Source organism: Neomonachus schauinslandi, chromosome 5 (genome assembly GCF_002201575.2).
Source record: "Neomonachus schauinslandi chromosome 5, ASM220157v2, whole genome shotgun sequence".
NCBI classification, from domain to species: Eukaryota; Metazoa; Chordata; class Mammalia; order Carnivora; family Phocidae; genus Neomonachus; species Neomonachus schauinslandi.
In genome coordinates this window covers 154013360-154029465 of record NC_058407.1, presented here as the reverse complement: position 1 = coordinate 154029465, position 16106 = coordinate 154013360, and the positions used below count along the sequence as shown (strand labels likewise).

The 16106-nt window shown below is 44.3% G+C and overlaps 1 protein-coding gene across 1 annotated transcript in view; it reads right to left on the bottom strand.

Moving 5' to 3' along the window:
• Positions 1-6252: 6252 nt before the first annotated feature.
• Positions 6253-16106, bottom strand: part of EEF2K (eukaryotic elongation factor 2 kinase) — a 62869-nt gene continuing 53015 nt past the window's right edge. Inside the window, 3 exon segments of the mRNA XM_021686818.2 lie at positions 6253-9372; positions 10713-10891; positions 14737-14861. Of these exon segments, the coding sequence (XP_021542493.1) occupies positions 9263-9372; positions 10713-10891; positions 14737-14861 (414 nt within the window). The 3' untranslated portion in view covers positions 6253-9262.

The window sequence follows — 16106 nt, the reverse complement described above, 5'->3', positions numbered from 1 at the left end:
TTTCTGGTTCCAATACTGATTTTTCCTTTGGGAAACACTCTTGCCTGTGGTCTAAGACGAACAGTCAATCAAAGCTCTAAGGGGACGGGCACAAGACCCAATTAGGCCAATCAGAGGCTTTAGCCTGGGAATCTGACTCTGAATCTGGCCCTCAACAGCCCTCAATAGGGCGGTAAACTGAACTTCCAGACCATCTGTTACCTTCTGCTTCCGGGAGCTAGGCACTTGCCCTCGTACCTCTTTCCGAGGCCTGATTCTATTTTACCTTCCACTCTGTAAGTTGCTTCCTTCCCCCCAAATTGCTTCTTTGCTAAAGTTAACCAGCATTGAGTTCCCTACAACCAAGGCAACCACACGATCATGTTGGCTGCCCAAAAAGGAACTTTGTTCTTGCAGGAGACACACTTTAGTTGTGTGCAGAGCATACAACCTTAGCATGGGACCCAGAGCACTTTTTTTTTTTTTTCCCCTGGAACAAATGCTAAATTAGAAGAAAAACTAGGGCACAGGCATGAACTAGGGCTCTCCCTGGTAAACTGGGACATGCTGTCACCTTACACCTTGACCAAAGATCCATCTAAGTTGACAGGCCCAAGTGAGATGTCCTGTGTTGAGTCACACATCCAGCTTCAGGCTCTGCTGCTGGTGGCGCCTGTCCTCAATTCCTCTACGTTTCAGTTTTGCAAACAAGCTCCTGGTGTCCCAGGAAGGTGCTAGTGGGTCACGGGAATAACACAGCCTCAGTTGTCCTTATTTATGTTGGGATAGTGATGAGATCTGATCTTAGAAACTTCCAACTTTCCTTTTTTTTTTTTTAAAGATTTTATTTATTTATTTGACAGAGACAGAGACAGCGAGAGCAGGAACACAAGCAGGGGGAGTGGGAGAGGGAGAAGCAGGCCTCCCGCCGAGCAGGGAGCCTGATGCAGGGCTCAATCCCAGACCCTGGGATCATGACCTGAGCTGAAGGTAGACGCTTAAGGACTGAGCCACCCAGGCGCCCCGCCAACTTTCCTTCTTGATTAATGAAAACATTCTTGGCAAATGGTTTTGCCATAGGACCACACTAAGCCTCCTTTTTCTCATCTGTGAAACGGTCACAATAATACGATAATACGTTTGTTGCAAGGTTAGAGATAACTGTACGTGCCCAGCCCACTGTCTGACATACCGTATATCGTTGCTAAGACTTGTGTTTCACATTTTAATATCTCTACAATTGACCTGCATCCTGTGATGAATGGTAGGTGGTTTATTTTCAGTAGTTTTTTTTTTAACTTATTGATTCACAAAATAATGGTACATCTTAAGATCGATGCTGTCTTAGAGTCAATAAAACATAGTAGATGCTTGATACATTAATTACTATCATGAATTTTTAACTTAATAAATTCTTTTTGTTTGTTTGTTTTTTATTTATTTGAGAGAGAGAGCACAAAGGGAGAGGGAGAAGCAGACTCCTCACTGAGCCGGATGCGGGGCTCAATCCATCCCAGGATCCTGGGATTATGACCTGAGCCAAAGGCAGATGCTTAACTGACTGAACCACCCAGGCACCCCTAAATTCTTACTTTGATAATTTTATCAAAGCCGTACATGTGTATATCAATTCTATAAGGCTTGTTATCAAAATCAGCAGTATGCCTGCCCCTTCTGCCCCAGGCAACCACTTTCAGCTTTCAGCTGATTCTTCTGATATTTATCACCAAATGTCACGCGCTTACATTGCTTTTGTTTTGGGGTTTTTTTGTTTGTTTGTTTTAGACATTCCCGACTGGCTTCCTACTAAGGAAGGTAAGAATTGAACTGTAACCATCCATACTTCCACCACAGAAAACACTCCCCCAAATATTCATATTGTGATTTCATTTGTGTGGTAATTAGTAAATGGCACTCACTAAGCTTGAGCTCAGCCATACACTCAACTATTATTTTGCCCTTTCTGGAAAATGTTTATAGTTAACTATCGCCTGAGGAAAAAAATGTGTGTAGTTCCTATGAATTCGTACCTAACTCAACTTCAGATTGTCCATCCTTGCCACACAGACATAAAAGGTATTCTATTGCTTCAGTTTCTTGAAGACATTTCTCCCATAGCCCCTTATCAGGCCATACACTTTTTTTTAAGTAAACTCTTTCAACATGGGGCTCAAATTCAGGACCCTGAGATCAAGAGTTGCACGCTCTACCAACTGAGCCAGCCAGGCGCCCCCACAGGACTATAAACTCTAAGTTTAGGGCAAGGCCACCATGTTGGGAATCATCCTTCACCTTTGGGGGTCTGATTTCACTTCAATCTGGTGCTGGACCCTATGCATTTCTTGTTATTCCCACACACTAGCCTTCCTTTGATAGAGCAAACCTTCCAGTGTCTTCTGGAGAAAGAGTACATGAAAGATTAATTTTTTTGAGAATTTATAGGTCTGGAAATATCTTTATTCTATCCTTATACTTGAAAATAGTTTAGGCATATGAATGTATGTTAAGAGCATTTTCCCCAGAATTTAGAAGGCATCATCTTCCAACTTCCAATGTTACTACTGAGAGGATGTCTGATGTCATTCTGATTCGCGATCCTTTGTATGTATAAAACTGGTTCTTTCCCTCTGGAAGCTTCCAGGATCCTTTGTCCTTGGTGTTCTGAAATTTCATGAAGATGAATCTTGGCATAGGTCTCATTTTATACATTGTGTTAGGTAGTCATGGGCCCTGTTATTCCGGAAAACATACATCCTTTAATTCCAAGAAATATTCTTGAATTTTTTTTTTTTAAAGATTTTATTTATTTGAGAATGAGAGAGAGCACATGAGATGGGGGATGGTCAGAGGGAGAAGGAGACTCCCTGCAGAGCAGGGAGCCCGACGCAGGACTCGATCCAATGACTCCAGGATCATGACCTGAGCCGAAGGCAGTCGCTTAACCAACTGAGCCACCCAGGTGCCCTGAATTTTTTTTTTTTTAAAGATTCTCTCCCCTCTACTCTGTCAAGCTCCTGAATTAGGCTCTTAGATTAAAAATTTTTTCTTTTATTTTAATTAAGACTATTACACTTTTTCCCCCAATAGATACTACTTAATATTAAGAGCGCCAACTCTCTAGAATTTAGTTTATAATTGGGAAAACTGAAAATGTGCATTAAGTCAGAAAGAAGAAGTGTGTAGGAAGAAAAACAAGTGGATGTTTCAAATGGCTCATAAAAGGAAAATACCAGACCCAGTCCTAACCGGACTTAGGAGTTCCGTTTGGTAAACTGAAATACTTATAAGTACGTCAAGGTAGAAGGAAAGAAACTAAACCTTTCTGGAACCCTCACTGTATTACAGAGTGAAAGTATTTGCTTATTGCTAAATGATTTGTATACTGGTAGGACTGAGTTCACTTCTTTAAATTTTAATTAACACATGGCAAATATAATTCAGTAAAAATGACAGTGATATCTACATGCAAGTTCAATTTCTATTAAAAGCCTGTATGAAAATCTATCTATGAAAGTAAGATCTTAGAACTCTGGTCCCAGATTTTAAATGGCCAAGGGAAAGATCATTAAAAAAAACACACATACAGGGGCACCTGGCTGGCTCAGTTGGAAGAGCATGTCACTGTTGGCTTTGGAGTTGTGAGTTCAAGCCCTGTGTGGGGTATAGAGGTTAAAGATAAAATCTTTAAAAAAATGAAAACTACACATATCTAATCTTAGGCTGTTCTTACCTAATTTCTCCACAAAAGTGATAACATTTTAAGTGTTTCAATATAGAAGAGTGTACAGCTCAGTTTGCCTGTTCCTCTGACTTCTAGAATTTTCTCTCACATTTTTCATCTTTTTGGGTTTTTTTGTTGACGATGTGGGAAACAAAGGCAGAAGGAAGTGTAGATAAAATTAAATGCCCTTATAACCTGCAGACCATTGACAAATACTTGAGGCAGGCAGAGTATAATGGTTCCTCCAGAAAGCTCCCAACTGTCTTAATGTTCCTTGCTAGAGGGAAAAACAACCTTGGGTTGACAATAGCAAGACCGTATCCTCTGAGTCTTCTTTAGCAGATGAAAATCCTTTTGGAACTTCCCTTATCCTTACTTCCCCCAACCCCAAAGTGTATAATCAGTTGCTCCTCACAATCCAAGGGCAGAAGCAGCTCTGTCCCCGGGCTTTAATAAAATCACTTTTTTTTTTTTTCACCAAAGATATCTCAAGGATCCTCTCTTGGCCTTCAGCTCTGGACCCCAACAGCACTACTCCCAAAAACGACATCATTAATGTTCTACTTCCTGGGAGATCTCTTTCATTATTTTCCAACCCTTTAATTAAGTTATTCATTTCTGTAAGACTATACCCAATTTACAAGAGCTCTTTTGTTGTGTGAATTTTTAGAATTGCATCTGTTCTTTTTGTAGATGCAAAAAATTTTTTTAAGATTTTTATTTTTAAGTAATATCTACACTCAACATGGGGCTCATAACCACAACCCCGAGATGAAAAGCCCCTCGCTCCACCCACTGAGCCAGCCAGGACTCCTGTAATACTTTTTTTTTTAAGATTTTATTTATTTTAGAGAGAGACAGCATGAGCAGGAGGGGCAGAGAGAGAATCTCAAGCAGACTCCACACTGAGCCTGGAACCTGATGTGGGGCTCGACCCCAGGACCCTCTGTTGATCTCCCAGGACCCTGAAATCATGACCTGAGCTGAAACCAGGAGTCAGACGCTTAACTGACCGCACCACCCAGGCACCCCACCCCTGCAATATCTTAGCTAAGGAAATTAACCATAGCTTTTTGTTTCTTCAGGTTTCCTTCTTCCTACATTTTGTTTGCTCCAAGATAGTTTCTTCTGTTGGTTTGTTCTAGTGTCTTTTATATGAAGTGCTTATGGATCCTTACATAGGGATCTTTGACTGGCTATTCAAGTTTAAGAATGGGGCTCTAGGGGCACCTGGGTGGCTTAGATGGTTAAGCGTCTGCTTAGGCTCAGGTCATGATCTCCAGGTCCTGGGATCGAGCCCCACATCGGGCTCCCGGTTCAGCGGGGAGTCTGCTTCTCCCTCTCCCTCTCCCCCTCCTTGTACTCTCCATCTCTCTCTTAAATAAATAAATAAATCTTAAAAAAAAAAAAAAAAAAAGGAAGAAGAAGCATGGGGCTCTAAAAGTTGTGGGAATTCCTGTGGATGTGGGTGGGGTTGGGTGGCTGAGGTCTTTCCAGTGAGGTGCTCCCTGCAGCCAGTTTCATTAGGAGGAAGGACATTTTAAGTAGTTCATCACAGATTCCCTAGGGGTTTCTCTAGTTGCCTGCCTTCTGCCAGGAGGGTCAAAGTCAAGCTGCCAATGTCTGGCAGCACAGGAGGGAAAAGGCGGCTGGTGAAGCCTCTAGAGCCAATATGGAAACTTCCCCTTAACCCTCTTTTCTGTAGAGTAGCTGGACTCTCTACTGGCCTGGCCTTCCAGGGTGATGGACCGGCAGCCGGCTGGCTACATGGGGAGGTAAGCTGGTCTAGTAGTCTGATACTTTAAGTCTTTCAACTGGCCCTGTATTTTTAGCCCCATTTCACTTCCCCTTCCCTTCCAGAGGTTCCTGGTGCCAATGTGTCAGCCTTTGGGGGCAGCGGGGTTCTCAGTGCTAATTCAACTATGATCCCTCTGCTCTCCAGCCTCATGAGCTTCTGCCATTAAGAAAATCTCTTTCCTGTCATTTTAGTGGGGCCTCAGGAGCCAATGGACCTAAGCGTGTGACTTCAATGTACTATGCTTATGTTCAAATTTCTTTAAGTTAAAAAAGCATTAGTTTGAAACCAAACAATCATACTGGTGACCAAGATTTTCTTAAGTTCTGGATCACAAAGCATCTTTAACAGGCATTAGCTTCTTTGTGGCAGATGACAGCTCCGACATATAAAGATTATCCTTTCTGTTTTATGGATGAGAAAAATCAGGAAAAGAAAAAAGAAAGAGGTTCACTTACTTTAAAGCAAAAGGACAGCATAAGGCCAAATCTAGACAAAATTTTTTTTAAAAAATTAGAATTTATTAGAAATATTAAAAATCAGGAGAACTTGCATTAACAAAAAATTTCAGGAGCTCTTGAAAGATTGGAAAATGGGGCAACATGGCGCCCACGCACTTCCTGTGGTGGCAATCACTTGGAGCTGAATCCCAGCTGCTCCTTTCAGATGGGGCCTGGGCCGCTCCCCCACCCCAAGCTGCTTCATCCAGGCAGCCTCCGTCCCTTGTTACTAGGAGGCATTTGAATTTGAGACCGGAAAGAAAGAAACCACTTTATTTGAAACGATGATATGGAACTGAATACATATGCAAAAATAAATTGGTAACACAGGCCTCTCCTTTGGGCCCCACCCAGGGTCCACCTCGTCTAGGTTAAATGGTTACTTGAGACTAGAAACAGGACTAACAGGCACAAATCCATGCGGAGAATATGTATATTTTGTCTCCTTTCCCCCCCACACAAGCTGCGTATGCCTTTGGAAACATGTCGATTTGTAAATCATGTCCAGTACAGCAGACAAATGTGCTGGCATGAAAGGAAATCACTAAGATAACAACGAGGGCACTTTACCGGGCTTGGTTCCCCAAGTTTGCATTTGATGATGAATTCCCACAGTGCCTCAGGGGAGGGGAGGCGCAGGGATATTCAGATGCCCTGGGGTTGGGATTTTTTTTTTCCTTCTTACATCCATAAAAGTCTGCTTAAAAGAAAAAAAAAAGAAACAACAAAACAATAGCAAAGCTGAAAGGGACATGACACTCTAGTCTAATTTTAAATTTTATCCCTGGGATCCTCTAAATAACAGCAGCTTTCAAATCCTAGCTGCAGCTAGCTTGCTAACCAGCACTGTCACTGTGAGAGTCTGTCTTTCAAAACCCTGGTTTCTCCATCTATGTCGGAAGATACGGGACTATATTCCAGACTCTGCTGATCTCTTGGACCTCCACCTGCTACTCGCTCTTGAAGATGGTCTCTGATGTCTTCCCAATTGGGCCAGAATGTCCTGGGGTTCTTTGTCTTTTGTTTTTGCATGCCCAGAATCTGTGAAAAAAAAGATGCTCTAACCAGCTTTAGCAGGCACAAAACTAGGTTTTGAAGGTAGGATAAGCTCTCCTACTGGCTCAGAAAAATCTCAGCATCTTGCATATTATTTGACTCTCACTGGTCCTCAATAAGCATTTGCTTAGCTCTCTATCCAAGCCATAACCCAGCCTCCTGGAAGAGAAGCTGGCTGAGTTAAGGCCATGGAGGTGGGTGGGTTGGAACTGGAGGACTGACATTGCAAGTCAATTCAGACAACAAATCATTAACTGGCTGGAAGACTCAGAGCCACGGATTAGGTGCTGTGACTAGGGTTGGCTCTCCATTTGCTCACACATTTTTCGAGTGCTCACTCTGCCAAGGCACTGTGTTTTTGAGCACTGAAAGCTGAAAAACTGAGATAGCTTTTGCCTTCAGGACATACTGTAGTAACCCTTACTCAAGAATTAGAGTCCTCAAGCTACTGCCTAGGCAGGCTGTTTTTGTAAATAAAGTTTTATTGGAACATCAGCCAAGCTCATTCATTTAAGTACGGTTCCTGGGTGTTTCTTCACTACAACAGCAGGGCTGAGTAGTTACAACAGAGACCCCATGACCTACAAAGCCTACAATATTTACTATCTGGCCCTTTACGGAGATAAGAGATAAGTCACAATCAAGCTGCTTCTGGAGTACATTAACCATATGCAATTTAACTATATGCACTGCTTTAAAACACACAAACAAAAAACCTAACGCAAGCCAACTTCTTGATTGGGTAAAGGAATTTTTCCAAGGGTAATTCTGAGTCCGCTTGATTTTTTGCACCTAGTGCACACTCTGAACTTTGGGACCAAAGATTCAAATGCTTGCACAGGTTCACAATTCCACAGCACTTAACAGTAATTTGTTGAAAGAGCTGTTTTAATGGACAGGTAAGAACGGTTTGTATGTCACATTCTGCTTTTGTTTTGTTTTGTTTTCATTTTAACACAGAAAGAGAGGCTGCTTTAGCACTTGGGCTTGATCAAAGCAGTGTGTTTTCTTTGCCTTGACACACCAGCTAAAATCATACTGATATTAAATCTTATTCCTTTTAAAGGGAAAGCTCATTAAATACAGAGCCACAGCCTGGCCCTGGGGAAACTACTGGAATTAATGAGTGTTTATAGTTCTTGCCCTCTCATCCTCAAACATCTTAGATAAATCTCAAGGGGTTGCTGCTGAAATCCTACTGCTGCAATTTACAAGAAAAGCTACCCAGCTTCAAGCAGCAAATGGCAAGGACAGGGCCTGGGGAACAGAGCCTACATATGAAGGTCAGATGCTAAGAAAACACAGAGGAACACTGTACAGAGATACTTCAGTTACACTATGGATGCTGCCACTGAGATGTGAAGTATATGTCAGCTTGGAGGAAAGGCTCCAAATCCAAGTTGCTGTTCTTACATGTAAAAGGTTTGAGGCGCACCCACTTCCACACTAGCTGATGAAGTTAGAGGTAGTAAATGTGTGCATACAAAAAAATTAAACCTGTTTTATAAAGCCCACTGTAGAAAGCATGCTAAAAAAAACGGAATTTGGCTGTATTTCAGAAAATCAGTTGCATTCGGGAAGGAAATTAAACTATAAGATTAGCAAACGGTCAGTGTGCAGGCCTTTGCCAACAGCGGAAGGGGGCCTGGGTACTGCGCAATCTCACATCCACAGAAGGATGCCATCATGCTTCCAAATGCTCTGAGAAGTAAGGCTTTGCACTAAGTCATGATCATACACATCCCATGGAAAGCTAACGTGCAGCTCTACCTTCCTCATCACAGCTCAGGAAACAAGTTCTGTGGGCCTAAGATTTCATTTCAGTACAGCCTGAAAAAGCTGGTGAGCCAAGCCCAAAGCCCTATTTTTTATCCATAGCAGAGAAGCACGTTCTTAGATCTCATGACCAATAAAAAAAAAAAAAAAAAGCTCAAAACGATATGTTGGTTCACTGCGCTGCTTTTTCAATCCCCACTCCCCAAGATGCTGCCCTAAAGGACAGCTGTAGCGTCTTCGCCAATAGCAAAGACATTTTCAAGAGTCAAAAGACGCAATACAAAAGTTGATTTATAACACACTAAAAATACTTGCCCTTCCCCGCCAAAAAAAACCCTAAATAAGTCAATAAGTCTTCTCCGCAACCCGCCCCCCCCCGCCCCCACGTCTTAGCCCTTTCGCTTGGGACTGGCCAGCAGTGATTTTCCTGGCAAGCTACTCCTCCATCTGCGCCCAGGCCTCCTCCGCCTTCTGGTAGTACTGGTTGGCCAGCCGGCCTTTCATGGCTTCCATCGCGGCCTCGGCTGCCTGTGTGTACAAGTCGCCTGAAAAAGAGCAAAGTGGGGCACAGAGAGGTGAACCACCTGTTGTTCTGTCAGCCCCGTGTCCCCCGACCCCTACCTGGGAACAGCACCCTAAGACTCCTTTAAATACCCAATCTACTCCTTATCCCCTCGCCCTGCGTGGAACCTGGGTAGGCACGTGATTCAAGCCTGACCCGGCATGTGATTCAAGCCTGGCCAATCAAAGCACCCTTCCCATTCCCACCAGGCCTTACGGACTTCCACTGATAGCCAATCAGACATCCAGACTTAAGCACAACCAATCAGAGTAAGCCATCTCCATGAGCTCAGTGATTGGTTTAGGGGTGGGCGGGGGATTCCATCTGAGCCAATGAGAACCAGACTGAGGATTTTTACAAGGCTCATTGCGGGGAATGCATGAAAGGGGAAGAAAAAAAGATTATAAACAGACTCGTGTCAGTTCTGGAGAGGTTTTGCTTCCAAGAAAATCTGTGCAATGTGTACAAAAACACTTGGTTTTCAGAGTATTTTTGGATTTAGAAATTTCAAATAAGGGATTATAGAATTGCATTATTATTTGCTTAGGTTTTTTTTACATACCACCTTTAAAAAATTTTTTTAAACTTTTAAATTTAGGCCTGTCCTACGAAATCAGGAGTTCAGTATATTTATCATGTAACGGAAAAAAATATATATGTGTGTGCGTGTGTATACAAAACGTGCAGATCAACTGATGAAGGGATAAACAAAATGTGGTATATCTATATGATGGAATATCATTTGGTAATAAAAAGGAATGACGCACTGATACCCATTACAACATGGGTGAACCCTGAAAACATGACACTAAGTGAAAGAAGCCAGATACAAAAGGCCACATATTGTATGATTCCATTTATATGAAACATCTAGAACAGGTAAATCCATACAGACAGGCAGTAGGTTGGTGGTTGCCAGGGATAGAGGGGGAGTCGCTGCTAACAGGTGATGGAAATGTTCTGAAATCAGATAGTGGTGATGGCTGCACGACATGATGAATATACTAAAAGCCACTGAACCATACACTTAAAAATGGTGACTTTTATGGAATGAAAATGTCAGTTCAATTTTTAAAACTGCTGAAATACCAAACTTCTAATATGTAACCATTAAGATAAAAATGTTCATCTGCATATCAGCTCCATAAAGCTCCCTCCTAAACCAGCACCATGTGGGCACACAGAACCAGTAGGAATCTTTCTCCTCTCCAATGAAAGAAGAGACTCCGTCTTGCATCTTGCTGTAATTCCCTCTGAGACAGGAATTATGTCCCTCCCGGCCCAGCCCTGCCCGCCCCCAGTGGCAGGTCAGTCAGGCCCTACCTGATCTCTGCGGGTCCTTCTCTAGCCCGCAGCCGCCGGTGAACAGCATCTCAGCCTCCCTGGCCAGCAGCGTGTACCGAGGCTCATCTTGCATCCCATCATACTCACCGCCCTCGTCACAGTCTGTCATCTCCAGGGCTGTGTTGTACCAGTACAGAGCCTCTGGCCAGTCTTGGGACCTTCCAGGACATACAAAAGACAAGTCAGAGGTTTCCACGGCAACGGGCAGGAGGGAGGAGGCCCATCAGCAGGAGGGACAAGTCAGGGATCCCAGTGGGGGCCACCACCTATGATTCACGACCCATAGTACCCAATGCTACCATATCTAAGGGGTGCCATTCACATTGTAGATTTATATATTAAGATAGCAGTCAAGTAGCTTTCCCTAGCAAGATTGGTATATTACACAATTTCCAACAGATGATGTACAGTATCTTGAGGAAGGGGGCATTTTTTTTAGTTTGTACAAAATCACTCTATGGGCTAGCATTAGCAGTGGCTGGGACACCAGCCAATCCGCTCTACGACTCAAGCAGGAGAAGAGGTGGGTGGGGGACCCTTTGCCAAGGCCTCCAGAACCATCCAAGCTAACAGCAGTCACTCAGCCCCATCTTTGGTTCTGCTTGTGCTGGCCAGCTCTGTCTCTCCTTCGAGCAAACACAGGACTCTCCCCAGAATAGCGGGCTTCTCTCTCTGGCTCTGCCCTTCTACCCTCAACTCTTTCTCCCTACAATAGCACATGAATGGCCAAGCCCCCGAGGGCAGACACAGGTTCCATCCACATCTGAACAACACAAAATACAGAGCAAACAGGGCAGCGGGCTCTTTTTCTTGGAGTGTGCTAACTAAGCATGTGAGTACCTATTTATAGCACATCAGGAAAGAGCAAGGAGAGATGCAGATAAGAAAGTCTATGGGCCTCATGAAATGTTGCAGGAGCCACAGTTCCAATGACTTGCTGGCCTCTCCTCTGAGGCCCTACCTGACCTGGCTCCACCTGTCTTCACTCCCATTAACCTCCCTCCATGCCAGACTGGCTGGGCCCCCTTCTCTACCCTGAACATGCCAGACCCTGTCTGCCCCTTGGCCTTTGCACCTGCTGCTCCCTCCGCTTGGAGCATTCATTCTTTGTCTTTCCATACCTGACTCCTCATCCCCCCAACCTCAGCTCATGTCACCTCTTCGGAGGCACCACCCCCAAACACCCCATTTCCTACAATCGCCTCAATCTGTAATTCTCCTGTTTACTTATTCACTTGTTTATCATGGTTTCCCCTGGCTAGGACGTAAGCTCCAAGACGGCTGGAACTTTGCTTTGTCCACTGCTGCATTCCCAGGGCCTGGCAAATAGCTCAGCTTCCCTCAATGTCTGCCGAAGGAATAAACGTAAACACGTGGCTGGCTGGCATGGGGTTCAGGAGATAACACTGATTCCATTTTATTTCATAGAAAGGGCAAATCATTTGAAAATTATCAGTGACATACCCAACAAACTAGGGTTTTAACAGTGGACTGGAAGCCGCTATACTACGTGATCTCACTCTTTTCAGCTTTGACCCTCCCCGGTCTAGAAGGGCAAAGCAGAAGTGCCCCAAACGCATTACACGGGAAAGAGGAGAAAGGGCCTAATCTCTCCCTGCCCACCCCCACCCGACTCTACACCCAGTGGTCAGGGTGCCCACCCTGCCTCGGAATTTCCAATGACTTTTCCTTCCCATGTTAAGTGGTAACTTCTGAGAAGGCTGAAACCACATAAATGCAAATTTGGGCCTACATGGGGCCCTGCCTTACCCAGAGCTGGCCCTTAATTAACGCGCCCTGAATGGAAGAGGCTGGAACTGCTTGGAATGAGGAAGAAGAATAAGAAAATGACTATAGCGGAAGCTATAAAAGAAAATTGTGATAGATTTAACTACACGAATATTAAAAAACCAGTTGCCCCAAACCCAGTAACAATGCTTATCAAGCGGAGTATGTGCCTCCCCTCCCCCACAGTGATGGCAGTCATCCCTGAAAAAGTTTTTTTTTTTTTTTTTAAAGAGAAGCATATGCCTAAGAATTGATAGCCTTAATATTAAAAAATTCTTAACAGGGTGCCTGGGTGGCTCAGTCGGTTAAGCGTCTGCCTTGGGCTCAGGTCTCGATCTCAGGGTCCTGGGATCAAGCCCCGTGTCGGGCTCCCTGCTCGGCGGGGAGTCTGCTTCTCCCCCTGCTTGTGCTCTCTCTCAAATAAATAAATAAATAAATAAATAAATAAATAAATAAATAAAATCTAAAAAAAAATTCGTAACAAATCAAAAACAAAACACTATCATCTCGAATAAAACGTAAACAAAAGGCATGAGGAGAAAACACACAGAGCAAAGACTTCCTAAGGACCTCAGAGACAAATCTTCAGCGCCCAGCTCCAGCATGCAGGGCTCCCCCACTGAAATCAATGGGAGCCATACATGTTGGCATTTGACCTGACATAATTGTGTCATGCCTTTTTTGTTCACCTGCTCTCCACGCCAGTATAGCTCTGAGTCCACTGAGAAGCAGGCTGGTGCATAGTACACTGGAGGAGAGGGGAGAAGACCCAGGATTTGGCCCTGTCACTTGCTAGCTATCTGACCACGGGCAAGTCCCTTCACTTCTCAGAACAAGTTGAGTCACCTATATAATGGGGCTAAAAAGACCTGCCCTATTCAACTAGTAAGCCAGGCTCTGCGATAAGCGCTGGGATTAGAGATGCAGGAGATCGGGTTCTTGCTCTCAGTGAGATAAAATCACAGATATGTGAAGGTACAGTCCAAATTGAAGGGGGCGTTATTGTCACATAGTAGATATCTGATCAGTTTTGGGGCTGCGTGATATGTAGTACAGGAAGGATGTCACGTAGTGAGACATTTTAGACACTGAGAGCTGGATATGACACAGCGACAGTCCTGACATTCCCTAAACCCGGGGGTGGGGTGGCGGGGGGAAGATGAGACCTTGACCCAAAGAGGAGGGAAGTTCCAAGCTGCTCCAACCCTGTAGGTGTGGACAGTGAACATGCCCACCCTGCTCCCGTCCATAAAGCCATGGGCTCCTGAGGACAGCAGGGGTAGCTGCGACCCAGTGGGAGCCACAGGGCTGAGCAATGGGTCCCATGACCAGTTCAATTCCCCCAAATGATCTCCACTGTTGGCACCTCTGGGACTTCCCACTGGCTAAGCCAAGGAGATGAGGTGAAGCTGGGCCACCCTCTCTTCCTCCCTCTGCAGAAACCAGTCCTGGCCCCTCAGCCCGAGGAGACAGCTAGAAAAGTGCCTGCACCCACAGAGTCGTAGCCTCCAGGAGACTCAGAGCCATGCCAGAAACTCACACTGGAATCACCACTGGAGCTCGCTTCACTCCCTCCTCTCCCTCTCAGAAGTGAAAAATAGTAAAAATAAAAGTAGAGGGGCGCCTGGGTGGCTCAGTCAGTTAAGTGACCGACTCTTGACTTCGGCTCAGGTCACAATCTTAGGGTCATGGGATCGAGCCCTGCGCTGGGCTCCCCACTCAGCGGGGAGTCTGAGATTCTCTCTCTCCCTCTCCTTCTGCGCCCCCCAAAATAAATAAATAAATAAATAAATAAATAAGTAAATAAAAGTGTTCTTTAAAAAATAATAAATAAAAATAAAAGTAGAAAGAGGAAACTAAAATTACCCTTAATCCCATCATCTAGGGACAACCACTCTGGATCAAGAGCAAATCTTTTCACATAATGGCTAAGAGGTCCGTCATTTATCTTACACTGAATCTGCCAAGCACAGTGAGAATTACAGGCATCATCTCAATTAACCCTCACACAACCACCCTGGGATACAAGTTCTTTAATTATTCCCATTTCACACTGTGAAGAGACTGAGATCAGGGAGGTGAATTATCTCGTCCACAGTAGGAGACTGGGACTGCGGGAGCTGAGCCTGGAACCCGGGTCTGTGCTGATACTGAGGGGAAGCCCCCACCTGCAGCCCAAGATCCCACAGTTCTACCTGAGCGACAACCACAGTACCTGTCTGGGCTGAGGTTCTGGCCTGTGTCAAAAGCCCGAGCCACCAGGATCATGGACTGTCTGTCGCCAGCTTCAGCTGCCTTCAGTAAGCATTCGAATCCTTTGGTTTTATTCTCTTCTGTCTCCTGTCAATACAAACCAAAGAGGGGGAGAGAGACAGAAATGAGGCAGGAAGGAATGGAAGCTTAGCCCACTTTTTTCTTTTTTTTAAAGATTTTATTTACTTGAGAGAGAGACCACACAGAGAGAGAGGAGGAGAAGCAGGTTCCCCGCTGGGCAGGGAGCCCAATGTGGAACTCAATCCCAGGACCCCGAGATCACGACCTGAGCCGAGGCAGACGCTTAACTGACTGAGCCACCCAGGCATCCCCAGCTTAGCCCACTCTTGCTCACTGTACTCCATCTGCTCCGATTCCTCCAGAAAGCCACGTCATCTCCTGCGTCCAGTAGGGCTCCCCACTTCCATTATTTTTTTTATCATGTTATGTTAATCACCATACATTACATCATTAGTTTTTGATGTAGTGTTCCATGATTCATTGTTTGTGCACAACACCCAGTGCTCCATGCAGAACGTGCCCTCTTTAATACCCATCACCAGGCTAACCCATCCTCCCACCCGCCTCCCCTCTAGAACCCTCAGGTTGTTTTTCAGAGTCCATAGTCTCTCATGGTTCATCTCCCCTTCCGATTTTCCCCCCTTCATTCTTCCCCTCCTGCTATCTTCTTCTTTTCCCCCCACTTCCATTATTTAAAAAGTTTTTATTTTTATTTTTTAATTTAAAAAGTTTTTAACAGCTTTATGGAGATATAATTCATATACTGTACAATTCATCCATTTAAACCCACAATTCAGTGAGTTTGAGTATATTCACAGAATGTGCACCTATCACCATTACCACTTTCAGAATATTTTCAGCAGCCCAAGAAGAAACCAAAACACCATACCCCTCCACCATCACCTCCCAAATGCCCCATCCCACCCAGGCCTAAGGAACCACTAGCCTACTTTCTGTCTCTAGAAATTTCTCTATTCTGGACACTTTGTATAAAATGCAATCATATATTACCTGGTCTACTGTGACTGGCTTCTTCAACTTAGCCTAAAGGTTTTAATGTATCAGTGTTTTGTTCTTTTTATGGCCAAATAACAGTCCATTGTATGGATATACCACATTTGATTCATCAGTTGGTGGATGTCTGGATTGTTTCCACTTTTTGGCTATTGTGAATAATGCTGCTATGAACATCTGTTACAAGTCTTCACACGGTTGTGTAGTTTATATTCTCTTCTTTTTTTTTTAAAAAAGATTTTATTTATTTATTTAATTGACAGAGAGAGAGAGAGAGAGAGACAGCGAGAGTGGGAA